The 27,017-nt window shown below is 46.2% G+C and overlaps 1 gene segment (V, D, J or C); it reads left to right on the top strand.

The window, feature by feature from the left end:
* Nucleotides 1–24,442, top strand: part of LOC105814408 — a 254,908-nt gene extending 230,466 nt beyond the window's left edge. The window contains 4 exon segments of the C gene segment in view: nucleotides 20,659–20,916; nucleotides 22,454–22,498; nucleotides 23,388–23,495; nucleotides 24,181–24,442. Coding sequence covers nucleotides 20,659–20,916; nucleotides 22,454–22,498; nucleotides 23,388–23,494 — 410 coding nt within the window.
* Nucleotides 24,443–27,017: the final 2,575 nt, after the last annotated feature.

Genomic DNA, 27,017 nt, shown 5'->3' with positions numbered 1-27,017 from the left:
AACCCTAGGCCCAAAGCAAGGGGGGAAAGAGAATGGGGCCAGCTTCACGTAAAGGGAACGAGCACTGTGCCGACAGAGGCTCAATCATGGGGAAGCTGTACTTTGGAAAAGGAACTCAGCTAACTGTCTGGCCTGGTGAGTGGGTCATTTTCTACTCAGGGAAACGTTACTGTGAAGAAATTGAAAAGGGAGGTGAAAGAAACTAAAGAAATATGTGTGTTTCCTCTCCTGGAGGACTCCTCTCCCCAGTGGACTGGGGTGGGGAAGCACAGGAAAGGCCAAGACAACAGAGAGTCCCTTTTAGGAACCCAAGAATCCAAGAGGAAAATGTGGTGGTCCCCGCTAGAACACACACGGCATCCCAAAACACCTGTTCTGGTTCACACCCAGCACTGGGGAAAGGATATGGCTCTCCACCCAGAATGGACGAGCCAAACTGGTGGATAGCTTTACAAAGTTTATTTTTCTTGGGTCCTGTGATACTTGGCCATCTCCCTGTTAGAGGATTCACTGACCTGCACCCCTTTCTTATTGAGAATGACCTCTCCATGGTGCTCTGTAAACTTTCCCCAAGAAGCCTGCTCACCCCCTTCCTCGGTGCAAGCCTCACCAATGGATGGGCTCTGGAATGGCTAGAGGGAGTCTGGGTCTGAAACTTCGATTAAAGCAAGTAATCTGATCCAGAGAGTACAGCAGGTATGGCAGCTGAAAGGGCCTGGGTGGACCCAGGACTAAAGTATCCATCATCTCTTTAGGGCCTTTCCTAGGCACTAAATTGGATGGAGAGCCTCTGTTAGCAAGTGTATGCATGTGTATGAGTCAGTTCATTCAGTATTTCTATTCTGAATGTATGAACAGCCTGACCATGAAGGTTCTCAGAACTTGTAGGACTTCCCAGTCTCAGATAAAAAGAGCCTTTGCAAGCTAAAAATGCCCAAATGGGCCCCTGAATGAGATTATGGTTGAGAGCTATTACCCTTACTCACAGAACCAGGTCCAAACAGCCAAAAACAGAGTGGCAAATAACTATATGAATGGGTGAGACCCAAATATGTGCCCACCTGTGAGCATTCCAGCTCTATGAAGAGGATACAGTGCTAGGAGATAGGATTACCCAGAACATTGCAGCCCTTCCACCTCTCTAAGGCCATAGAGAATGTCCTCTGTCAGGGGTCTACCGAGTGTGATTTCCTTGGTCCCTGTGGTTTGTGCTGAGCCTCAAATCATTGTGTGAACAATATTGCAGGGACCAAGCTAACTTTTGGAAGTGGAACCAAGTTGCTCGTTAAGCCAAGTAAGCATGGGGGCTTGAGCCACAATTGAGCTCAGTCATCAATTTTAAACTGAGTGTGCTGTGTTGGCCCAGATTAATGTCTCGAACTTGCCTTAGAAATGTTTAGTGTTGCTCTTATGCATAAACACGTAGGTATGTACAAATTCAGCATGGGTAAAGGATTTTGCTATCTTGAGGTTTTCTGGGGTCTATTTTCTTAAAAGAAGGAAAACAACAAAGGTACTTTTCTTATTTCTTCACATATCTTATTTGATTGTCCCAAGAGGCAGAGGAAGGTGGAAAGGGCTGACTCTCTCTATTCAGAATAGTAAAGTGATTTGAACATGGTCACCATAGCAGGGCAAGGACTCACATTTTCTAAGGATCTAAATATTACTGACAGTCCCAGACTGCAGCCTCTATAACCATTATTCTGATTTATTTCCTCTGGCCCTCACTCTTCCCAATTAATGTTAACTGTAATATTGGAAATCCTTATCTCCTCGTTCACAGAAAGTGTGTGAGGATTAAAAAGACACTGCTCTGAAAAGGATTTGAGCTGGAGGGGACTTTTCGAGGGGGGAGTATTATTTTGTTGATGATATTGTCTCTTTCACTGGGGGAGGGCTAACGAGGGTCTTGCACATGAACATGTACAAAATAAATCATTAAGGCATTCAACTAGAAGCTGAAAGACAGCGTGGACCCCAGCTCAGCCACTCCTGACCTCGTAGCCATGAGAAGATACTCAAGCTCTCTAAACCTCAGTTCACGTATAACATGGAGATTATGATTCTAGCCCTGACTATGTCAAGGGATTCTGTGAGACTCAAATGAGATAATATATGTGAAATCTCTTTGAAAACTGTGGGTGGTCAGATGATTCATGATTTTTAAAAGGGATATTTTATGAAAAATTCCATTTGAGGGTAAACTTAAAGGTAAACAGGTTTAATGGACTTTGGCTATGGCAGAGAAAGTGTTGAATTTGAATATAAGGTAGACCTTTCTAATTATGAGAAAAAAGAACACGAAAATTAGGGGCCAAGACTTTCCCTGGAGATCTTCTAAAGCCCAGAGAAATGTGTGAGGCTGGGAGATTGTAGTAAATGGTTTCTGAGGCTTTCTACCCTTCCTACCTTCCTAAGTGTGTGAGCTTAAGACTTTTCTTGAGTTTACATAGATGTATGCTTAGTGTTGGATTAGGTTTCAACTAAGCAAAAAAAAAACCCTGGGAGAATTCCTGTGCTTGAGAATGAAGCACTCTTTGGTTTTTGTGGTGAAATGGATCACTGTGGGGTTTTCCAGCTCCCAGAAGCTGGTTTTTGGAAGGGGGACCATGTTAAAAGGTGGATCTCAGTAAGTATTGCCATGCGTTCTGCACTTGATTAGTTAGTTATTGAGGTAAGTATTAATAGCAAGCTTTTTCAGAAATCTAAGTCGACCACCAGGTGTTCTCAATTTATCCAGATTTCATGGGGAGAGCAGAGTGCTCTCCATGCCTTCCCCACCTTAACTAGAAGAGCTCGTGCTTCCAGGAAATAGTTGACATTGTTGGCAAGCCTAATAGGGAAGCAGAAGGGAAGACATCTCCTTAGCTCAGTGGTCAGTTTCATCACAGGAAGCTGCTCTGAGATGCCACACCTTCTCTTCCAGCTGGCGTCCCCTTACAATGGCCAGTGCCTCAGCTTCCTTGCCCAGATAACATCCCAAAATCACTCTAGAAGAATCTCTGCCTTGCTTTATCTTTTCCAAACAGGAATTTATTGCATCTAGTACTTTAGCAGGGAGAAGGCGTGCTCTAAGTGTTCATGTTGACACTGTGATTTGGAACCAGGCTTTGCTCTTTGAGCCCCTCAATCTGTTTATCTGTAAATGGGGGCGATAATTAACTTCTCCATGCCTGGATTTCACTGCAGACATAACCTTGGAGAGGCCTTTCCTGCCCGGCCAATTTAACAAGCCATCAAACACAGCCACTGCCTGGTTGCTCTCTATCCTGTTAGCCTGATTTTAATCCACACATTTTTATCACTTGACGTTATATTATCTATGCATTTGTTTATTGTTTTCCTCCTCCTAGACCGTAAGTGCCATGAGGACAGGGACAGTGTCTGAATGGCTCTGTTCCTCAGTACCCAGTGCAGTGCCATACACTTTGGGGTGTTCAGTGAATAGTTACTGAGTGAATAAAGGACCTACTACAAGCTGCCCCTCCTTCTCATGAAATTACAGAGCTTTGTTATTGCAGACCCAAACCCTGAAAACCCACTGAGAACCTTGTCGAGGGCAAGGACAGAATGCAAGTTTCGGTTGTTTGTAGTTGTTTGTAGTTGTATACAGGTGGGTTTGAGTGAGCAGGTACATGAAGTATTTGCAGGGCCTCATTTCACTGTGCCTACCAGGTGGGAAATACATTGATCTTTGGGGAAGGAACCACCCTGTCAGTGAGTCCCAGTAAGTGCCTGGTAGTTATTGATCATCATGCTTGTACTTCCCCTGTGGTCTTTTATTGTACATACGACTAAATATCTCCTTAATCTTTAAATCAAAGAGTATTGAAGTTTAATGATGAAAATCATTAAAATAAAATGAAAGCTGGGTGCTTTCCACCACCCCTAATCCTCCAACCATATCCCATGTCCCACTACATGCTCATAAAAATTTTATAAATAAGATAATGAAAGAAAGATTGCCTACAAGGATATGAGCAGTTTGCCAAACACTGGTAAAATGAGATTACATACAGGTATTGATTCCTAAGTAAAAATGGGGATCAGAGCTGATATCCTTTAACTAGTAAAACAAGATTACTTGGTGGAATTATGCAAATCTTTTTGAAAGAAATAAGTTTCAGAGTTGTCTAGAGAATATCACTTGGACTCTTCTCGGGCTTTCCACTACAGCTATTGTACCACTACTGTTGTGCCCTGAACAGAGGCTTTCATGGGCTTAATTCCATGGCTTAGTCTTTATGCCAGTATCAAAAAGGGAATCCCAACCAGAGCTCCCACGAGGGAGGATAGATGCATGCCTATCACATTAATCTGTTATCAAGATAGCTTGGGCATTTTTGTCAGACAGCACAGTGCTGTGATTTATAACACATACATCTTTGGGAGTGGGGCAAGATTATCCATAAATCCTGGTAAGTAGGTAATATGTCACTGAAGTGGGAGGCTTAATGTGGCTACTGAAGCCCACCGAACTCACTACAGTATTTGTAAGGCCCAAGTGTTGAGAAATTAATGGTTTATGAAGACTTAAGTGCATTCTGATGTAGAAAGAAATGTTAAAGTAATGGCACAGAGGACAGAAAGAGCTCGCTGTGGAGGAAAAACAGTCATGTAGATGAAACAAGACTGACACAGCCTAGAGAGCTGATCCTGAAGAAAAAAGCAGAAAGTTTGGCTGAACGCTTCCAATTCTCTTATACCTGCCTTTAATAGTGCCTCCGGGGCACAGTTTCTTTATCTGTAAAATGAAAGCATTTGATATCGCCTCGTAAGTTATTTTAAAGATAAAATAAGCCAAGGTATGTGAAAGTGTTTTGGAAATTCTTAAATGCTATGCACATGTAAAATATTATTATTATTTGTTCATAGAACAAAAAGAACTAGGTCAGATCATATCATTCTTTTAACACAAAGAAAATATGTAGGTTCTAAGTAAAATATCTATTTTCGTGTGGATCTGTAGCCATAGGCACTGGGGAACAAAGCACTCTCTCTCCCACTCAAGGGTAGTGACTTGAATGCTACCCAAATGAAAGTGGTAGGGCGGGGGAAGCCATTCTGTAAAGGCCTGCATTACAGTGTGAATTCTGGAGGTTACCAGAAAGTTACCTTTGGAACCGGAACAAAGCTTCAAGTCATCCCAAGTGAGTCCAATTTCCTAAGCACTTCCTCTTTCTCATGTTGTCTGCTCTCTGATTGTAACATTTGGAGCTCATAATGGGATATAATGGGCCTGCTCTTTTCTGGCTGCTTTCAGGAGATTGTATAAGGAGCCCTCATCCACCTCTTAACATTTTAGTAGTATCGTTTCATCTAATTTGTGTTCATTTTTAATATTAAAAAAAAAAAAAGCTAAGACATTGCCTGTGAGGCCAATGGAAAATAGTCAATTTGCAAAGGATAACTAAAGAGAAGACAAATGGTGCTTTTTACCAAACTTGAAGCACAGTGAATGTCCTTTAATCAGAGGGACACTGGGCTTTGGGGGAAGAACAGGGCTCAAGTGAGTAAAAAGGCTACCATGGAGTCATTGAGCTTACAAAAGAAACTGGGGGAGCAGGAAGCTGTCACTCATCCTGACCTGGATGCTATTCCATGAAGTTTCAGATCAATTGAAGTTAAAATTCGGGGTGATACTATGTCAGGAATCTAAAAATTGATAACTGTAATGGAAATGAAAGAAGGGCTAGCTACATTTGTTGCATAAATAGAGTTGAAAATCAGGAGTTTGATGGCGATAGACCCAGAAATGTGGATAGGTAGAGACTTCATTTTAAGTGTTGCTCTGTAAGTACACAAATTTGAGTCAAATGGCCTGTGTTATGTATAATGCAAAAAGAAAATAAGATGTAACCCCCTTTGTAGGTGAAAGGGCCGTATCTCTAGGCCTTAGGTATGAGAAGGATGTGTGGGCTTGTGGGTGTTTTTGGCTGACTATGAAACACTGTGGGAAAGATAGAGGGTATAAATGGACCTTTGGGAGTGGGACCAGACTGCTGGTCAGGCCTGGTGAGTAAGGTATCAGAGGGGTAACAGAAAGATTGAGGGTAAAATGTTTTCATGTCTAAGGAAATGATTGTGTAATGGAAAATGAGTTTGGGGGGAATCACTGTTGCTTGAGTTTTTTGGGATCACTGTTGCTTGAGTTCTGATGTCTGGTTCTAGCAAAAGAATTAACTCCACTATAGCTGTCATCCACTATATAGGAACAAGGAGGTGGGTTTTCCTGTACCCTAAGAGCTCCTCCTGAGATATATCTGTCCTCTGCCAAAAATGTCTTGTATCCAGGTTGTCTTTGTTAGCAGTGCCAGCCCAACCTGCTCAGCCTCAGCTCACTCCTCATCTGCAAAGTAAGGATAATATTATCTAAGTTCATGGCACAGATGTGGACCAGAGGTAATGTAATATATGCAGATTGTTAACCTGCTTGGCACATACTAAGTTCTCCATGAATGATAGTTTTCTTTGCCCTTCCCTAAGCAGATCATGGGTTGAAAAGCCCAACACTGCAGGCCATTTTTGTAGAGGGGTTGGCTATAGTGTGACTACAGGATACAACAAACTCACCTTTGGAAAGGGGACTATGCTTCTAGTCTCTCCAGGTAAACATTGACCCCCCCCCCTTGTTTTATGTGGTTTAAGGCTTCTACGTGTATTGTATCATCCTTGGATTGCATCATACTTGTCTTATCAGTTGACCTTCTGTGAATTTAAGATTGGACCTCCATGGGCTCTTCATTTAAAGATGATAATAGCTAACAGAAGAGTTGGAAATAACAGTAGAACTAATTCACTAGGTCATGTTGAAGTAGAGACTAATACCCTAGATGATTAGGACAAACATAGTCTCTCCAAAAATAGCCTCACTTCCTGTGTAAAGCCTAGACTGTCGTCTCTCCCCCAGGCATCCTTCACATTCCTCTAACCCTCTGTATCCCAAATTTAGCTGTGGAATCTTAGACAATCTGCGACACATACAGCCACAGAAATCTTTTATTACTGGGAATATCCACCTATTAAAACTGAAAGATCCTTGAGAACAGAGATTCTTTTATATCCTGCCAAGGGTTTAATAGGGTCCTTTATAAAAAGTTAGTGCTTGAGAAATGCTTTCTTAATTGAAATTAAACACCCAAAGAAATCAAGTTTCCAGGCCAAAGGGAAGAGAATAAAGTACATGACACAGTACATTCAAGCGTGTGGTGGGAAGGGAGAAACGTTGGCTTGAGAATCAAACAGATCCATGCTTTAGTCTCTGCTACCAACTAGCGATATAACTTAGAGCAGATCTCTCGCCTCCAAGCCTCGGTTTCCTCATCTGTAAACGGGGAAGTGGGTCCAGATGACCCCTCTGGCCCCTTAGCACCAACAGTTTATGAATTTATCCCATTTGGGGTGAGGGGTACTTTTTTCTTATATGAATAAGTCTAATAGCTATATTAAATCTTGAGTATTTTCTAACTCATTAGGGTAAATGAAGAAAAGGGGTAAAGTGGCAGAGGGGAGTTTATTGTGAGGCGTTAGACACTGTGGGGCTCCTGGGGAGGAGGAAACAAACTCGCCTTTGGGTCCGGCACCCAGCTAAAAGTGGGGCTGAGTAAGTATGACATTCTGTGGTAGCTGCAAAATGTATTCTGGTGACAGTAAACAGAAGAAAAGGAGTTTTGTGGGTTTTTTTTGTCATTTTTGTCATTACACTTTAATTTTAATTAATCTAGAACTGAAAGATTCAGAATTGTGATACTCAGATAAATGAGTGAAAGTATTCAGAGAATATATGAGCATATTTTCTTTGGGGTGGAATGTAGCTAACCATTAAGACTTTTTCCAAGATATGAGACTGACAGAAACTCTGTTCAACATTAGTGTTCTTAACACTGGAGTTGAGCTAAGTGGAGCCAGTTAGAGGAAAAAATCTGGACAAGTAGAAAATTGCATGGCCATGCTCTAATAGACCTTTCTGCTTCTACTGCCATAGATTTAGAGGAGAACTCAGGGGAGGATATTCCAGGTCATTTTATCTGTGCTCCAAACAAGCACTCCAGAGATTATGTCGCCTCACACTAGACATTGTTCAACAAGAGTCAGTGAAGTACAGAGCCCGGAGCTTCTGATTTCTATCCAGAGTCCTAGATTTGGTTTGGCCCCAACTGGCTGTGTGATATTGAACAAGTGTGTGCCTCAGACTCCCCCAGCAGATAAGGGGTCGAAGCACTCAAAATCTGTAGTTCTGGGATCTCACTCCTATACCACCCTAGAGTTTATAAGACTCAAGGGTACGGAGTCTTGTGACCTTTGATAAACAAATTCTATAACCCTAAGGAAATTATCATGTTAATCAATAATCTAACTTGACATAGAAGTAATAACCACCATCCCAGCACCTTTGATGTGTGGGTACAATGCTAGGTGCATGACATATAGAACTGCTTATCCTCAAACAACTCTATGAGGGAGGAAGCAGTGTCCCTATTTTACAGAAGAAGAAACCGAGGCTCAGAGACGTAATTGCCCAAGATCCCAAGGCTAATGAGTAGAAGGGCCTAAATTCAAACCTAGTTCTGCCTGCCTGGTCTCAATGCCCTGCTCTTTCTACTACATGATGTCCCAGACCCTGTGCCAGGGTTTGCTTAGAAATGAAGATGATAGCAATCACAGTGAGTAAAGAAATACTTGAAATTTATCTTTTCTGTCCTTGGATATTGCCATGAGTTAGAGATGGAGTTTCAGGACATGTTGACCTATATGCCCCAAATGTCTAAAGGATTCCCTTCTTCGCTTCCCCTTTCAATGATGAAACAAAATGTGCAGGGCTTCTGGGAGCATTTACCCTGATGGGGAGAGGACAGAGGGGAGCCAGCAGCAGCCACTCCCTTGTTGACGGTCCCTTTCTTGTATTGTCCCCAGGCAGATCAACCACCAGTGTAACTGCTCTGTAAGTGCCTGACTCGTTTGTGAATTATAGAAAATGCAGCATGAGGGCACTTTGGACATTGCCAGATCACAGAACTTGGGCTCTGAGAGGGAGCTTAGAAACCAGCTAGTTCAGACCTCTTTATTTTCCAATAAGGAAATTAAGAGCCAGAGAAGTTGGTTGAATTGCCCAATGTCATAAAGTCAGTGAGAACTAGGGCTGGACTAGAACCTTGGGGTCCTGGTCCTGGAGCCGTATTCTATGACTGTTTGGTGAACTAACTTTCCGATAGGTAGGAGGTGTAAGATACGTGCACGAACAGAGGAAAATGAAATGGGTTTTACTAGGGGAGTAGGAAAAAGTGCATCTTAATATTAATGCCTCACTATAGGCTCTCTGGACCTGCTTCCCAGTTGTGGTATAAAAATGGAAGGAGAAGGAAATGGCTCATTTTGTCACAGTACAAATCACTGTGGGAAATACTGGAGGCTTCAAAGTTGTCTTTGGGACAGGAACAAAACTGTTTGTTGACCCAAGTAAGTTCCATGAAATAACCTGATTTATGTTACAGTTTAGGTATATCTGTTTTCATTGATTCTTCTTCTTTTTGGGGGGCAAGGGGCATGGTTTTATCTGCTATTTAAATAAGAAGATAGTTGGCAGTAATGATGTTGCATTATATAAGGTCCATAGGCATCATTCTTACAAGAAACATGGAACAAACACTTAGTAAGTGCGTATGGATAAAACTTTCCCAAGTCCTGTCAGGAACGGAAACTATACTTACATAAATGACTTTTCAACCTGAGTATTAGTGACATCTGTTATATAATCCACTATGTACAAAGCAAAATCTTCTGTTGAGTTCTGCCTTATTTGTTGCCGTCTTCCAATGGTCTTAGGAAAATGAAAGTTAAATAGTAAAATCTTAGGCCTCCTACCACTTTGGTGCATGCAGACACAGTAGCATCCTTAGTAACTAACTTGTGTGTGACTGAAGAATCCCAGGCTATGGCCCAGTTACAAGGTGCCATTTTGTATAGAGTTATGTCAAAGTGTGAACACAGGCTTTCAGAAACTCGTATTTGGAACTGGCACCCAACTTCTGGTCAGCCCAAGTAAGTCAGATCTCCAGAAATGAGTAGCCCCACCCTTAACATTGAGTTTCCATTTATATATTTGTATTTATAGCATTTACTTTGGTCTATAATAGATTATTATTATTATTACTATTTTGTTATTATTCATCGTAATAAGACTGCTAGCTTGGAGTATACATTTTCTGCCATGTTATTCTTTTTACCCTTTAAGGAGAATCTCTGTCAAGATATAAGGAGAAAAATGTTTGTGTTTCCTTTGAGTCAAGTTTCTTGTTCGTTTAGTTCCCATCTCTCTTCTGAAGGTCAATATGAATCTCACAATGCTTTGGATTTTATACTGCATCCTTATTACCTCTCTTAGAAATGCTTCTTTGATTTTTCCTTGCCTAAGCACTTAGATTTTGCAGCTCACATTCACCCAGAGTATACTTAGCTTTTAACCTCTCCCAAAACTGGCCTCCTTGTCCAAATAATTATGCACAGTAAAAGTCAGTTCAACTCAGCAAATGAGAATTGAGTATCATCAACAAGCCAGGGATCATAGTTGGTTTAAAAAGAAAGAAATGAAGAAAAGAAGAAAAAGAAGACTAAGATATGGCCCCTGATCTCAAGAACTTCCAGTCTTATCAGAGCACAGCACTTATAATGAAAAGCCTAACAATTTATATGTGCATGTGCCAAGATGGGGTTGGGAGCAGGGGGGAGGACAGGGATCCCTGATGGCTGGAGACAGGACAGGGATGACAACAACAGATCCCATTCCCTGGCAGAGGACAAGCGCGATTCCACCCCATATGTTTCTGAAAAAGGATTTGAGTCTGTTCTGTGCTGAAATGTTTGACTTTCTTGAGGACAAAAAGCCCCCTTGGCAGTTAGCATCCTTAGTGAGGTGAGAACAGAAACAGAAATGAGTCAGGCGTGAGTCACCCAGGACTCTGGCTCAGCCCCCAGAGGACGCAGTGACTCTGAGTCATGCCAAGGCATGTTGGTAGCATGTGCCCCAGAACAGTGTGCTGGAAATGCTCTCGCTCCTACTCTTTCTGGCAAAGTGAGAAATACGTTTTTGCATATGTCCCTATATGCAAAATGGTGCTTCTTCTCAAGCATGGCAGATGAAGTGGGAAAATGCCCACCCGCTCCCTGGTATCTTTAGAAATACTCACACCCACCCAGCCTACGTAGGAGGCAGTGTTTTTCACAAAGTTTTGTAAAGATTCTGTATTTCCCAAAGGAGTATACCCAGAGGCTACGCTTGTTGGCAGCCGTGATAAGGAAAATGAAGGCTGGGGGCAGCACTGGGGGCTGGTGCTGTGTGCACCCACTAAGGCTACTCCCCCAAGTCCTCACACCACACTACAGGGAAAAGTTTAGGATCAGCCTTGCAGGGTTTCCAGATCCTAGAGCTACTGTGAAGGGTGTGTGTCCTCCATGAGATGGTGGACAAAACCAGGACGTTTTTGTAATACGCTAACCCAGAGTGTGACTATGAGAACAGCAGACTCACTTTTGGGAAGGGGACCCAAGTGGTGGTCATACCAAGTAAGTGAACTGAAATCCTCCTGCACTAATGGTCCCCTCCACCCGACCGGGCCCTGTCCCCACCCTGGTGCTGGACAATCTCTTATCATATTTCCCTGGGAGTGGGAGAGGATGTACCATTCATCAATGCCACACCTAAGGATCTTAGATGGTCACTGCCCCAAATCCTTGCCTGCTCCTCGTTTGTTCCCTCCCCTTCTCCCAGCATCTCCACCGACCACGCTCCCATTCTCAGTGTAAAGCTATCCCTACCCTTCCCTGAGGCTGGATTTCGAGTTGGACAGAGGATCACAGAAGTGACACATCTTGCTCATGTGACAGGGGAGCCAGAGGCGGAGGGTCTAACATCTGTCCAAGGCCGTGTTGATGGTCAGTGCAGAGCGGTGTCAGGGCCCCAGCCCCTCACTCCGACCCCGAGTTCAGTGGAGCCATGCAGCTCTTTGCTAAGTGACCCTCAAACCCAGGGTGAAATAAGCTGAGTGTCAGCAGCGCTTGTGGGGCCTGGGCACCCAGGGCTGAGTTTCCACCTCAGCCCAGGTCTGCGGCCCAAGCTGTGACTTCCCTGCGCCTTGGCTTTCTCGCCTCTGAAGTAGGCAGCCTGGTCTCTGATTTCCTCTCTCTTTCAAAAATTTTATGGAAATTATTGTGACTTTTTTCTCTGCAGTCCTAGAGTTTCACACAGGCAGCTCCCTGTCTGAGTGAAGGTCATTAGAAATAAAGGAATCAAAGGGATTTGGATGTGTTGGCCTAATTCCAGGGAGTAAAGAGGAAAGGACAAAAGTGCAAATCTCAGGAAGGGCCTGAATCCTACCTGCTCGCATCCCTGCCCCTGGGCGCCGGGCCTCGGGGGCTCTGCAGACAGTGGTGCCACCCCGGGAGCATTGGCCCGTGTTTCCCAGGATTGTCACCCCAACACCACTAGTGCCATCGGTAGAGGATGGTCACATGAGACAGGTTTTACCAAAGGCTGTGTGCATCAGGAGGAAACCACCAACTTACATTTGGAAGAGGGACCAGCCACATTGTTCATCCATGTGAGTGTTGTAGAAATGATCAGGGAAATGTTGTCGACACACTGTGTTATGAAGGATATCGTGATAGTGAGTCTGTGGTGTGGTCTGCTCGGTCGTTAAAGAAGTCCTCTGTTGCCAGGGAGTAACTATCAGCGTGTCAGCAATATTGAAATGATTGAGGCTGTGCTGGATGAGGGTTTTGCATAATGTTTTCAGAGGACAAATCCCTAAGTTTTGAGAAAAGACTTCGCTCTTGGTTAGGTTTCTGAGACAGAACTTTCTTCTTGGTAGCCAGGGGTCTACCCTGCCCCCTAACCCCTACGGCTGAGACTCTGTTACCACCTCCCCTCAGATCCATGAGATATCTTCCCCCAGATTACAGCACACCCGCCAGAGTGCCAGCTGAGGCCCTCAGGGGTGCTGGAGTGGGTGGGGCAGGGATGGGCCCCCTCTGGCTACAAGAAGCTTCGTCCTTTCCCCCACCATAGAGCAAGGCTGGGAATCATCCTGTCCTGAGCTACTGTTTACTCAGTGCCTGCCATGTGCCAGTGACCATACTCTGTTCTTCATACAAGTTCTCATTCAGTGCTCATGTCCATCCTAATTATAGGTGGCTGTTATTATGCCCATTTTACAGATAAGGAAACAGAGGGTTGGAGTAAGTAACTTGCCCAAGATCATATAGCTAGGAATAACAGAGCTAAAGTTCAACACAAATCTATTTAATGCTAGGGCATTATTGAATGCTACCACCATGCCTCCTGCGCTTGGTGAAGGAAGACCCCACACCTAAGAGGCCACCTGTTTGGTCCTTTGTTTGCCTATCCTGAGCCTTCTTACCATAGTGGCCATGGCATGGGGACTCAGCGTTTCTGAAAAAATCAGTAAAGTCATTAGATTGGGTTGGCAGGATGCAGGTATGGCAGGGAGAAAAGGAGGACTTAGGGGGACTGCGTATTGGGCCTAAAGTTACATGGAAGGAGAAATTTATCATCAGAATCACGGAACAGGTTTAGAAGCTTTGTTCCCTAAGAGAGAAGGCCGTGAGTGTGTGAGGCATCGGGGGCAGCTGCCCCAGGTGGCAGAGGGCAGGTATTTGTACTGCATTGTAGCAGTGTGGACACAAGCAGCAGATCACTTACTTTTGGGAGTGGGACAAGACTCCAAGTACAGCCAAGTAAGTGCCTGAACTTAGGCTCTGGCCAAAGACACAGAAAGTCCCTACTCTGCTTTCTTAGTTGATGAATCTGTACTTCCTGAACTGATTTTTCATATTTCTTTATGAGGCTTGAATGTCTTGAAATTTGAATTCCCAGCCACTAGCTTAATAGTAGTTTGTTTTCTAATGGTTGTTATTGCCAGTGGCAATTGGCCTTTTCATCATTACAGACTCTTTTGAGACTGTAGAGACAGACTCTTTTGCTGTTTTTAGATTCCCTTGAGACAAAAGATCTTTATCAGAAAAGAAATTGTGACTGATTGTGCCAAAAGATTTATTCTTGTTACCATTTGGTTTCCATGAAAGGTGATGAATTGCACTTCCCAAAGACTCTGGGCATTGGACACATTCGCAAAACTCCGTGTCCAATTGAGAGATACGGGAAAAACTTGAAGCCTAAATAATGCCAAAAAAATAATAAAATTTCGAAAACAGAAGCATACAGAAGTTAAAGGAGAAATGAAATAGTCCTAAGAAAAGAAGGTAGTAGGACTGCATTAAAAATGAATTAAAATATTTAAAGGGTTGATGCATTCGACAAATATTTTTTGATCAACTATTTTATTCCAAGCACTATGCTAGCTGTAAGGAAGGAAAGGAAGCTGAGGGAAGGAGGGAAGGAAAAGGAGGGAGGGAAGGAAGGAAAGGAAGGAGGGAGGGAGGGAGGAAAGAGAGTAAAATGTAGAGTCTCTGCCATCCGGGAGCTCAGGATGTAAACAGACCCTTACAGCCCAGTGACACCATGTTACAGTGGAGGTACACACAAGTTGCAATGTGAGCATAATGGAAGGCATGCTTAACCTCCTATCCTAATCGCCTGGTACTTGTATGCATCCTCCAGCACCTTAAGCTTGGTGAGTGAGGGCAGGACCCTCTCTCCTTCAACCTCACATCACTATAACTCAGCACAATACTTGGCACATAGATGTCACCAAACAAATGATTGTGAAAAAGATGTCTTCTGTCTAGGAGAGTCAGGAAAGGCTTGGGTGGGGGCGTAATTACTGTATAAAACATATTGGTTTAGACATTAACAGGTATTCTTCAACAGAGAGAGTTATTAGACTCAAAACTGGGAAATTACAGAATCCATCCAAATGCACATGGGTGGGAGGAAGCCCATCTCTCCGGGGAAGAGCGCCTCTGTATTTATCCGTTCTTTGTGTGCTTCACCAAAGCCTCTTCCCTGCCACGGGTTCAGGCTGGATTTAGAAAGCCTGAAATCTCTCATACTTCTGAAGAACCAGAGTTCAGAAGCAAAAGGATTATAATATCTGTGATAGGGAAGCAGCACAAATGAGTTTTAGCAGCAAAAAGGAAAGAGATCTGATGATAAATATATGAAGTCTATGTCTCTGTTTGAGAGACCACCCAGGAAATAGTTGTTCTAAGGAAATTTTCCTTCATTAGGACCAGAATCATCTTTGAAATGTATAGCTTCAAGGTGTGTTAGGAAATGTGCAGAAAGAAGACCAAAAATTCACATTCGGGAAAGGCTTTCAAGTTGCCCTTGTCCATAGCAGGTAACCCTGCAAAGTGTTCGGGCAGTGTGGACCCTGCACCTCGCCTGCATCCACGTCTGCCCTGGAGATGTTCCCAGCGTGGCGGGAGCATTTGCTGCACAGCTGCCTGGGTGTCCAGCAATTGCTAAAATAAAATGAAGCTATTTTGTGACGATTAGAAAGAAGTAATCAGCATCAGTGAGGCTCCTGATTGTGCCTGCAGGGGTGGATAGGAGAAATTAAGACCTGGTGGTAAGAATTTTCCCTTTTGTCAGAGAAAGGTTGACTTGGGGGAGCCCAGAAATCAGAGACAGGCAGTGGAGAGCCCCAGCCAGGCTGCTCAGGCCCAGGTTAGAGTTCTTGTAAAGCACCCTCCTATTGTGTGTCGTCTGGTGGCTTCAATAAGCTGCTTTTTGGAGCAGGGACCAGGCTGGCCGTGTACCCATGTGAGTATGACCACACAAATGACCACGGCAGGAACAACCAACAACTTGTCTATTAGAAAACAGGCAGTGATTTATAGCAGACTTGGGGATATAGGAAGCACTCATTTTCCCTTTCTACAAGCTCTCTTGGTGACTTAAAATGTTCCCATTTCTCATATGAAAGACAGAAGTGCCAAGAGCAATTGAGTAAATGAAAATCTGACCAGAATAATTTACAGAAACATACAAAGAGTTCCAGATACTCGGTGCTTTCAAGGGAAGCCAATAATATCAGCACCAGATAATCTGAACACTCAGGAAATTAGCTAAGTGCCCTTGGGGGAAAGAGATGAGTTAATGGCAAACACAAATTCTCTCTTAGCAGCAGGTAGCTAAATTCCCTGGATTGTCCAATGAGCATGGCACGGGGACACCTGCTCAAAGAATCTTCCTCCCTGGAGTCTAGTAGTTTTGAACCCTCTCCCAAGGGTAAAAGTGACCCAGACCCCTATCTGAATGGCAAGTAAACCACATGAAATAAGGTGTGGAGGCAGCAATGTATAGGGAGGCCCACAGACCTGGGGAAAATTCTGGCTCTGCTCTCATCAGTTGTATTCAATAAAGCCTCCACTTTCTCGGCAGCCAAATGACAATAACATCATAACATCATAATCATATGAGATAATGCCCAGAATATAAAAAGTATTCAATAAGTAGTAGCTTTTCTAAAATACTACTATAATTATTATTATCGAGACTTTGCTATACTAAAGTTTACATTATCATAAAAAGAAAGGGGAGTAGTTTCCTTGGGAAATAGGAGATCTAAGAAACAAAGACCCAGTGAGCATTTTAGATTGGTGCTCTGAGACCCAAGTGGGTTCCAGCAGATTGGCATCAGGAAGGTTATTGCAAAGACCTTACCCACAGTGGGGGTACGGCAGTGGTTCCAAGCTAATCTTTGGATCAGGGACCAGACTGAGCATCTGGCCAAGTAAGTAGAGTGGGACAAGGGTGGACATTGACAACTATTTTTTCTTTGTCCAAGATGCTGACTTGAGCCCAGGTATTTTCCTCTGTTGGATCCCAAATGGTTCTTTCTACTCATTCCCAGAAAATCCTCCATCCAGCATTCAGTGCTCTGGAGACATTATCCTTAGGCTGGGACTTTAGGAGTCACAAGACAGGTGATGTGCAAGTCATCCTGCACCTTCCACGAGAGTATCCAAGATACTGCTGCCCTGAACAGAAGTTTTTGTTTTACTGGATTCTTGGTTTATTGAAATCACATGAAATCACAACCTCAGCCCAGGGCACCACAGCAGAATGGGGCAGGAGGAAAAAGACTGTACGTACCAGAGACAAAATTTCAATACGAAAGAACAGGTCTAACTCTTAGGAATGTGATTCTCCTGTCCTTAAATAGGAGAGAAGTGCTTCTCTTCTATAAGTAGTAGGTGGTAGGTAGGTCCCAGGAGTTTCTGTAATGGTATCACCTGCGGTGTGAATACTGGAGGAATGACCAGTAAACTCATATTTGGGAAAGGGACCCAAGTGTCCATCGTAACTGGTGAGTCATCCCAGGCGGCACCGTTTGCAACCCCATGGGCCAGTGTCTTTAATTCCTTCCCGAGGGATATGAGTTACTACTATGGGGAGGCTAACTGTGGATGTTATAACTAATTGTTTTACAGAGGACTGGGAAGGGAAAATGCATCACTATCAGTCTTGAATATTTGTGTTTCTCTAAGTCAAATGCATTAAAATTTGACTTTAATCATTCAACAGGTATTTTTAAATGCCCCCTATGTGGCTATCACTGTATAAACGTTACATTGAGTATGAAGCCTAAGATAGAAGCCTGACCTATCCCCAAATAGCCAAAGGTACAGAGCCATTGCAAATTAAGCAAACTGAAAGCTATTTTAGTATGAACCAATTGACAATGTCGATGAGCCCAATAAAGATTCAGAGGGATAGGGTCCTGGCTGGAAAGCTGGCCTAGACTGAGAAATTTTTATGTGGTGCAAAGGATTCTTTGAGTCCTGAAGGATGGGTAAGATCTGTAGGAGCACAGAAAGGGAAAAAGGGGGAGTTCCAGGCATAAGAACAACGAGAAGGAAGGTGTGATCTTGGGAATGAACAAGGCACATGCATTTTGGCCTAAGTAAACACATCTGGTAATAAAGTTGGATGGAGAGCATGGGAAAGTAGGTGTCTTCTTAGATAATGGAGAAAAGGAATATTAGCGCATTCAGGAGAATACAGCCACTGGGAAGCTGAGAATCCAGTTGAGAAATGCAGACCAGATGTGAAGGTGAGAGGAGCCAGCTGTGATGTAGGGGCCTCCCCTCTCCTTCCTGAGTGGGCTCAAAGAGGGGTTACCCCAAGCCTCAGAGGAGGAGAAACCGAGGGGTTTCTGTAATGGAGACTTTGGGAGTGGGACGCAGGTGTCGCCTCCCAGCTGCAACTTGGCAAAGGAACCGGAGTTGCCATTACTCCCGGTGAGTCTGCCCATGCTTGCTGTTTCCAGCGCCCAGCAGAGCCTCAGTGGGACTCAGAGTCAGTGTCACTCACTCTCATTTCTGTGTTCCTAATGCTTAACTACAGAGCACAGATTTATTGGTAAAGGAGTTTTCAATCACTGCTGCGCCCTTGGGGATCTAAAGTACTAGAGCATTCTGACATGTGCTTCTGCAGTTAGTTTTGAATTAAAATGACAGGTTAGGGTCTAGAATAGCTGAACTTCCACACTGAAAAATCAATCAGTCTTGCTGAGGCTAGCTTCTGATACCATCCGTGGTAGGATGTGTTTTTCTTAGTTGGGTGAAATAGGATGTCTCTCCCCACAGGGCTCTGGCAGATGGACCCCTGAAGACCTCCAAATTAAAAGTGGCTCATTTCTTATTTTTAGACAAGATAAGGTTGTGCTAAAGGTACACGGGGACGAAAGTAACAGGGGACTAAAAAATATTAAGTGTCTCTAACTCAGCTCCTGTTGCCATTCCTCAAAATCTCACGTTGTATGTATGGCACCGTGTTTTCTGGACCAACGCTGCCCAACAGAACTCTCTGTGACAATGGGATGTTCTGTCAACAGGCACTGTCCAATACAGTAGCCCCCAGCTGCATGTGGCTACTGAAATGAAGTTTTCATTTTTAATTGAATTCTAAGTTGCATTTAGTCTTGGTTAATTTTCAGTTAAATAGCCACGTGTAGCTAGAGACTATCATGTTGGGCAGGGTGATCTAGACCCACTGGCCCCAAGGCTTGAGTGGATGTATACCCAGGACTCAAAGCTGGGCTTCTGGCCCCCACAGCAACCCCTTTTCCCCTCCAAAGCCAAACTCCATCCTGCAGCACCTGATCCATGCCTTACCCTCAAGGCCACATTCTCTCAGCACTTCCACACTCTTTCATGTCCCCTCCGCAGTCCCACCCAAGACCCCCACCGATGACTGACAACCCACTGGGATGTGTCAGTGGAGCTAACCCTGTCTCTCCCCTCCCAGTAAAGAAATTATGCCTCAGGCCCTTAACCCACAGTGACGTCAGGCTGCACAGGTATGTGGAGACTGGAGGGGAGTAGGCAGAATCCTTCCCCGCCAGAGCTCTGGTGTCTCCCCCACCTGACCATGGAGCCTACCTCCTGCTCTGCAGCGCTGGGTCCAGCCCACACTGCAGGCAGCTCTACCTTCATCGGCATCCCAAGGACATGCCGATGCTGAGTTCTTTCGTTTTCATCCAGCTGGATGTCTGCATTGCCAAGGCCACCCTGGCTGGCTCAGCAAGTGGGGTGCACCGCCAGGGTCTGAGAAACCTTGTGCGTGTTAGGAGGAGCTCTGGGAGTAGAGAACCACAGGGGCAGGAAGTTCTAATCCCAACCCTGCTGGAAACTCTCTGGGTGGCCCCCCGATGTGCTAATCCTCTGCCAAACCTCTGCTTCCTCCTCTAGAGGCAGGAGGGTGGAAAGAATAAACAATGAGAGTCACATTAAAAACACAGAATCCTACGGAAATACTAAAGAATGAATCTCAGCACTAAGGAAATGCTTCCAGCAGCTCCTGCTTCCTGGGGCTGAAGAGTAGAAACTGTGACTCCGTGTTACTCAGCAGCACTTTTTCATGGCAACACCCTGGCAGCGTCAGGAGCTCTAACTACTGACCTTTGTTCAGTACTTTACAGATTATTAAATATATGTTTACATGAAGAAACCCTCATTTGTTCCTCAAGAGTAGCCTGGTTAGGAGGGTGGATGAGGCAACATCTTCATTTTACACATGAAGTTCCTGAGACTTCACAAGCTGATATATATCCAGTATTTACTAGATTACTATTTGGTAGAGCCGAGGCTTGCACACAGGTGTTCTGATTTGTAATCCAAAACTTATAACAATGAGAGAGAAATCGCCTGGCGATGTGATAGGTGTTCCACCTTAATGCCAGCATGTTATAAACCTCCAATTCCTGCCAATGCCCAGCCCAAGTAGAGGAGGCCACCCCAGGTTCTAAGACATGTGGTTGGCGTTGCTGGGCCTTTTTTCTACGCTTGCCTTTGCCCTACCAGAGCTATGTTGTTTACTAGGCTTGCTGAGGTTTTGAAGATGTTCCTATTAAGTATTATAGAAGAATAAGCAATATCGTTCCATAGCCCTGCATTTCTGGTTTCCTTGACTGGCAGGCAGGGCCTGGCAGAGAATGTTCACTGTGAGCCTGGCCTCTTGGCCGGGATCGATGGCTGGTGCCTGTCCCTGAGTCCCAGTCTGTCGTGAACAGCTGGTTTCTAAAATGTTATTTCCCACATAAAGCCTGAGCCCGTGACTTGCCAGCCCCACAGGGCCCCACTCTGTTCATCACTGGCAACTGGACTCTGGCCTGGGTTGGGGCAAAGAGGGAAACAAGAGCATCTCCTGACCTTGGTCCTCTTGGCCCACAGATATCCAGGACCCTGACCCCGCCGTGTACCAGCTGAAAGACTCTAAATTCGGGAACACCTCCCTCTGCCTATTCACTGATTTTGCTTCTGAAGCAAATATGTCCCAAGTCAAGGAATCTGAAGTGTTCGTCTCAGAAAAAACTGTGCTGGACATGAGGTCCATGGATTCCAAGAGCAATGGTGCCTTAGCCTGGAGCAACAAACCCGATTTTGCATGTGCAGACACCTTCAAGGAGGACAAAGTCTACTCCAACTCAGGTGAGTGCAGCCTTGATGCCTTTGCAAGCTATTTCTTTGCTGCAGGAGAGGCCTGGTTCTGCCCAGAGCTCAGGTCAATGGTGTTAAAAGCTGCTCTGATTGGCGGTTTCAGCCTCATCAGTTGTCAGCAAAGCCCCCACACTCTGTTTACTAAGGAGCAATGAGCCCTGCCCTGGAAGTTCACAGAATGTCCTGGGCAAAAAGCAGATGGATAGGTAATAGGAGAGGGCACTGGCCCAGCCTCAGTCTCCCTGCTCTGAGCTCTCACACTTCCCTTTCTTGTCTTGGGCTCTTTGCCCCTTCCTGCTCCACCAGGCCCTGTTCTAATGCCCTTCTCCAAGATGCCTCCCCTCATTTCTCTCTGTCTGCCAAAATATCTTCCCCTGCTCCTAACCTCACTCGGTCACTCATTCAGTCAACAACCATTGACTGTGCAGGTACGTGAATGTACCAGGTGCTGGAGTGGAGGAGTAAAACACCAGATGAGCTTCTGCAGGCAGACCTCTCTATTCTAGTTGGGGGAGCCCATCCATCCACAGGGGAAAATCAAAGAAACTTCAAATTGTAATGTTTGCATTAACTTGAGGTTGAGGAAACAGCCACGTTCAGGACAGAAGTCAGGAAAGGGCTCTCTGAGGAAAAGCTATATGAAGGTACCAGCCAAGCCAAGGACTGAGAGAAAACCCTGTGGAAGCCTGAGACAGGGGTGCAATGAGAATGGGGAGGAGCAGTAGGAATGAGCTGGGTGAAGTCAGCAGGGCAGGTCCCAGGGCCATGAAGGCCATGAGCGCAGATACTATTCTAAGTATACTGGGAAGCTGTTGATTGGCTTCAAGCAGAGGAGGGACACCTAATTTCCTTTTCTAAAGATCAGCCTGACTGCTGTGTGGAGAATGTGTTGTAGGCCAAGAGTGGAGGCGGAAAGGGAGTGATCGCAATAGAGATGATGGAGGCCCGGGCCAGGTGCTGGCAGGGAGCTGGCCAACACCATCAGGTTTCAAAGATAGAACCCCACAGGGATGAGAAGAAAAAGAGGGGATCGGAGACGGTGACTGGGTTTTATGCCTGAGTGGCTGAGTCAATGGTAGCACCATTTACTGAAATGGAACAAACTTGGGATGGAACAAAGGAACAAATTTGGGATGCAGGGATAAAAGCTTTTTGGAACACATGAAAATGTCTACACTTTTATGGCCCTTGTCACTGTGTGTATTTCACTGCCCCTATTGGACTCCAGACTGAAACTGCCCAAGAGCAGGGTCTATGTGTGATAGTTCCCCGTGGCCTGTGTCATGTAACATGTACTTTGCACAACCAGCCTGTGTTGAGTAAACAAAATGGTGCCCAGAAGCCAGAGGGCTGGTCCTGCCAAGGGCAGGGGCTCTACCCAGCAGGTGCCCACACGCTGTACGTTCCCACCAGATCTCTCCATGGGAAGCATGGAAAGGCTGTTCACCTGCCCAACAACGAGGAGGTCTGGGGTGGGAGAAGTGATGTGCTCTGGAAACTAAGAAAATTTCTTTTTTTCTCCTTTTAGAATTTCCCTGTGATGCCACGTTGGTACAGAAAAGCTTTGAAACAGGTAAGAGAGGGATCTAGCCTAGCTTTGAACAGAGCTGGGGAGGCAGTGAACCCACAATAACCCAAACAGGGTAGGGGAGGTGGGAGGAATTAGTGGATGTGGGAACAGAGTTAGGAGGAATAGGAACAGCAGGTGGAGATCTGCTCAGAACTGCTTGGGGTCTTGCTTGAATCCCTGTCAGCATCTCTAACCTTCTTTTCCATTCTAAGTACGTTGAGAATGAGTGTCAAGTTCTACTAGACCAGTGACTCACTGCTAGGCCTCTGTATTCCTGTCAATAGTTCCACAGTCAGGAGAGCAAGCGAGAGCTTCTGAGTGGCCCAGCTATGAAATTTCTGACTCCCTTAGGTGTAGCCCTAAACTAACCTCCTCCTGGGGACATATTCACTCCTTAGCGAAGAGGTTTTGCCTTCTTTTGAGAAAAGCAGAATTCACACAGGCTGTAGGCTGTGTCCTCTCAAGGACACCCCCCTCCCCTGACACCTACCCTGGGCCCACACTCATTTCCATTTGAGTTGTTCTTCCTGAGTCATCCCTCCTGTGGTTCAGCTGCTAGATGCTCATGGAAGGGGCCCAGACCCAAGGCATGATGGTGATAAGATCTGAGCACCTACCTCTATCCCATCCCCAGAAGAGCTCAGAAATAAAAGAAGGGGCAAGTCCAGTTGCTGTTTTTGTTTTGAAACACAATACCACTGAGCCTGGAGGAATGCACAAATGTGTTTGCAAGGAGATGTGCACCGAAGCTCAAAGGGAGAGGCAGGTCCAGGAGCTGAAGCCCACCCCACCCACCCCACTCTGCCTTGAGAAAGCCTCTGTTGCATCCTGCAGGGCTGTGCAGACCTCAGGCGTGCACACGCCTAACCACTGTGACCTCTTGCTTTTACAGATATGAACCTAAACTTTCAAAACCTGTCAGTGATTGGGCTCCGCATCCTCCTCCTGAAAGTGGCCGGATTTAATCTGCTCATGACGCTGCGGCTGTGGTCCAGCTGAGGTGAGAGGGCAGCAAAGCTGGCAGCGGGGGTTCGGGGTGCAGGTTTCGGGGTGGATCCCAAGATCTGAGGGCAAACCTCCCTGCAGGGTCTTGCTCTTAAGTCCTAAGCCTTCTACTTCTTCTGTTACAAGCTTCTCTTATTAATAACAGTGGCCTGAAACATTGTACGACAAAACACACTCATTTCAGCCACCTCGGCTGAGCCATGTCTCCCCTACGAGGAATGGAGAACAGCTATTACCCCTGTTTTAGAAATGAAGAAAGAGAGGCCAAGTAACATCGAGGGCCACACAGCTAATGCGGGGGAGAAAAGAGAAACTCGGGGCGCAGACTCGTTCACACCACATGCCCTTGCTCTCCCACAGTATAACCTAAAGGGTCCCCAAGTCCTTTCCTCAGGTCCTCTGTGCCACCATGGCTCTCTCAGAGCAGTAGAGAAATGCCATTATGCTCGTTCATATCACCCCTAATCCTGCTCGAGCCCCCGGGCCCCTTTCCCCCCATGAACCTGGTCATCTTGCTGGCAACTGCATCCCGTCCCACCGCCATCAAAAAGAACTCCAGGTCCGCTTGCTCCTGGAACTCTACGCCGCAGCCCCAAACAGAGCCGTCCCCTTCACGTCCCTATCAGTCCCACGTCCTCCTCCTCGGCATCCAGCCTGACTTCTGCTCTTCCTCCCCCCAGGTCTGCAAGACCATAGGAGCCCGTGCTCCCTCACTCCCTGCTCCGCATCGCCCTCCTCCCCCTCTTCCCGCAGAGGGAGTGCTCCCAGTCCAGGAGAAGAAGACTCCCACCTCCTCTCAGGGCCCCTGCAATGCCTCAGACAAGATCCTGCCTGAATTAGTGACGAAGGTTGCTGAGGAGCTGCCAAGCACTGCTGCCCTGTGCTCTGTCCCCTGTTGCTGCTTGTCACTGCCTGACACCCACGGCAGGGGCAGGGCTGCTGCAGCTCTCCCGGCTGTGCAGAAACCCCTCGCCCTCCCCAGGGACTGCCTCTGCTGTCCCACTGGAGGGGAGTTCTGGAGGGTTCTCTCAGACTCTAGCTCCTGGAGAGTTTGTGAAGAGTTTATTTTTTTAATAGTCTTCATAAAGAAATACATGTTGCTATTTTTCTCAAGATGTGGGGGAAATTATCTCATTATCGGGGCCCTGCTATGCTGTGTATCTGAGCCGCGCTGTATATATCCTGCTGCCCGAGGCTTCATTAAAAGTGATTGGAAGAGCAGAGACGGTGTTCCCATTTGACTGGGTTTGGTTGGGGTCATTTTCTGCTTGTTAGTGATTACTAGCTGAGCAGAGAGAGACCAAGGCATTTGTCCACGATGCTGTCCAGGGAGCCCAATTCAACAAGCTGCATAAGTCAACCTCTTCTTGGAATAACGTCTAAAAAACTCCACTTAGCAGGCTGTGCTGGGGGCCAGGAAAACCCACTTGAAAGCGTGGGCCCCCCCTCTTCTGTCCTCATGCCACACCACTGGACCACCCAAGCGGGGGGCCCACACATGGGTGGTACTGACCTGGAGTTGAAATCTGGAAGGCAGGGACCACACAGCAAGTGTCCCCAAAATGCCACCCACTGTCTCCTGCCCTCCAGGAATATTTCCTTTGCCTTTCCTCTCAGACTGGATCGACACTGAAACTGTGCATTGTCTCACAGATCCATGGCTGGGGACCACCCACCACTCTCCTGCCCTGCCCGGGTCCCAGCCCCATGCCCAGTGCCTTGAGGTACCCAGGCTAGGAGCAGGGTGGGGAGGAGGTTGTGAGCCCAGCAGGACCTCACACTTCCACCATCCTGGACGTGAGAATGAGGGAAGGGGAGATGAGCTCTCTCCTGTCAAGCCCAGAGACTTGGCCAAGGAGAGCAGATGTCTCAAGCTCTCACGTAGGAGATAAGGAGTGGGATTCCCTGGGGATCCACAGCACACTGCTCGCTCTCCTGGGACTCCTGCTGCCCAAGCACCTTTCCCCAGGGTCACAGACACTGATGGGAACATACCTCAGGGACCACGCAGCCACTTACCTAACAACAACTGCTACCAGGACCCAAAGCTGAGTGCCTACTAGTCCCAGGAGTGGAAGGGGGTTCAAGCCCCAGGTACCTTTATAGTTCACCTACAGGTTGAGAATCCCTTATCTGAAATGCCTGGGACCAGCAGTAGTTTGGATTTTGAATCTTTTCGTATTTTGGAATATTAGTGTAATACCAGCTCAGCATCCCTAATCTGAAAATCCGGAATCCAAAATGCCTCCAAGGAGCATTTCCTTTGAGTGTCATGTTGGCACTCAACAAATTTCAGATTTTGGAGCATTTGTAATTTCAGATTTTCCGATTAGGGATATTCAGCCTGTACCAGCTTTAATAGGTGACCTAGGGCATGTCCTCCCCTCTATGAGTTTAAGGGTCACCACCTATAAAATGTCAGGTCAGACTGGAAGCCACCCCAGCTCCGTGCGTCTCTGATTCCACGACCCCTGCAGAACCGAGAACCAGCGTCGCGTGTACCAAGGGTAGTCACAGAATCCCAGGTCCTTCTAAGCTGCCCCATCTCCAACCTAAACACAATCCCTTTAAAGGTCACCAAAGGGAAAGGTCTCAGAAGAACTCCCAGCACAAAAGGGTCCCCTCGCACACAGGAGGATGGGACTGGACTTGCCCGCTGCGGGGAACTCTGGGAGGCCTCCTGCCTCCAACTGCCTCCTCTCAGCCTGACACAACGCCAGAGATTCCTGCACTGCGGATTTCTGTTCATTAAAGCATTCTCTTCCCCTTTCTACATGAAAATGCCCCTGGGAGGGTTAATAGAACAAGACTTTAAAAACCGTTAAAAACTTAGGGCAAATTAGTTTGTCTTCTTTTTCCTAAAGTGGTAATTCACTTTGCTCTGTATAAAGAAGACCCAGGGAGGGAAGCGTGGGTGGCTGGGCGGGCGGGTTGAGTCAGCTGCAGTGAGGCTGAGACGGAAGGGACACCGGGCTTGGGGCAGGGGACAGGAGCCTGGAAGGCAGTGAAGACCCCTCCAAGAACCTCATAGGAGAGCCAGACTGAAGGAGGCCCCAGGAGTCTGTGGAGTCCTGCCAGCCCAGTGCCCTTGCATGGCAAGGCCCAGCAGTCACTGGTCCCCTAAGGCCACCTGAGGGAGATGCAGCAGGGGCTGGAGACCCACCCACACCCATGGAAGGAGTGAGGCCTCCTGCTTCCAGGCCCCACCTAAGCTGAGGTGCAGGTGACAAGGCCTGGGCAGGTAGGAGGCCATCTGCAGAGCAGGGTCAGCTTCGCCACCTGGGAAATTCCCATCTAAAACCAGGGGTGCCTCAATTCAGCAAGAACCATCCCTCATGAACGAGGCTGTGAAACTCAAAGGCAGTTAGGGCTGAGGTCAAGAGGGGACCAGGGGCAAGTGGGCTGAGGCTGAGCAAATGCTGGGGGTGGGGACAGAGACTCCATCCAACTTGACCGCCCTGTCCTCACATCTGGCTCTAGGCCCCGCCTGGGATGTCAGTGGGAATTAAAGTGGCCT

The sequence above is a fragment of the Propithecus coquereli genome, unplaced genomic scaffold (assembly GCF_000956105.1).
Source record: "Propithecus coquereli isolate 6110/MARCELLA unplaced genomic scaffold, Pcoq_1.0 Scaffold3, whole genome shotgun sequence".
NCBI classification, from domain to species: domain Eukaryota; kingdom Metazoa; phylum Chordata; class Mammalia; order Primates; family Indriidae; genus Propithecus; species Propithecus coquereli.
This window is presented reverse-complemented; position numbering and strand designations above follow the sequence as displayed.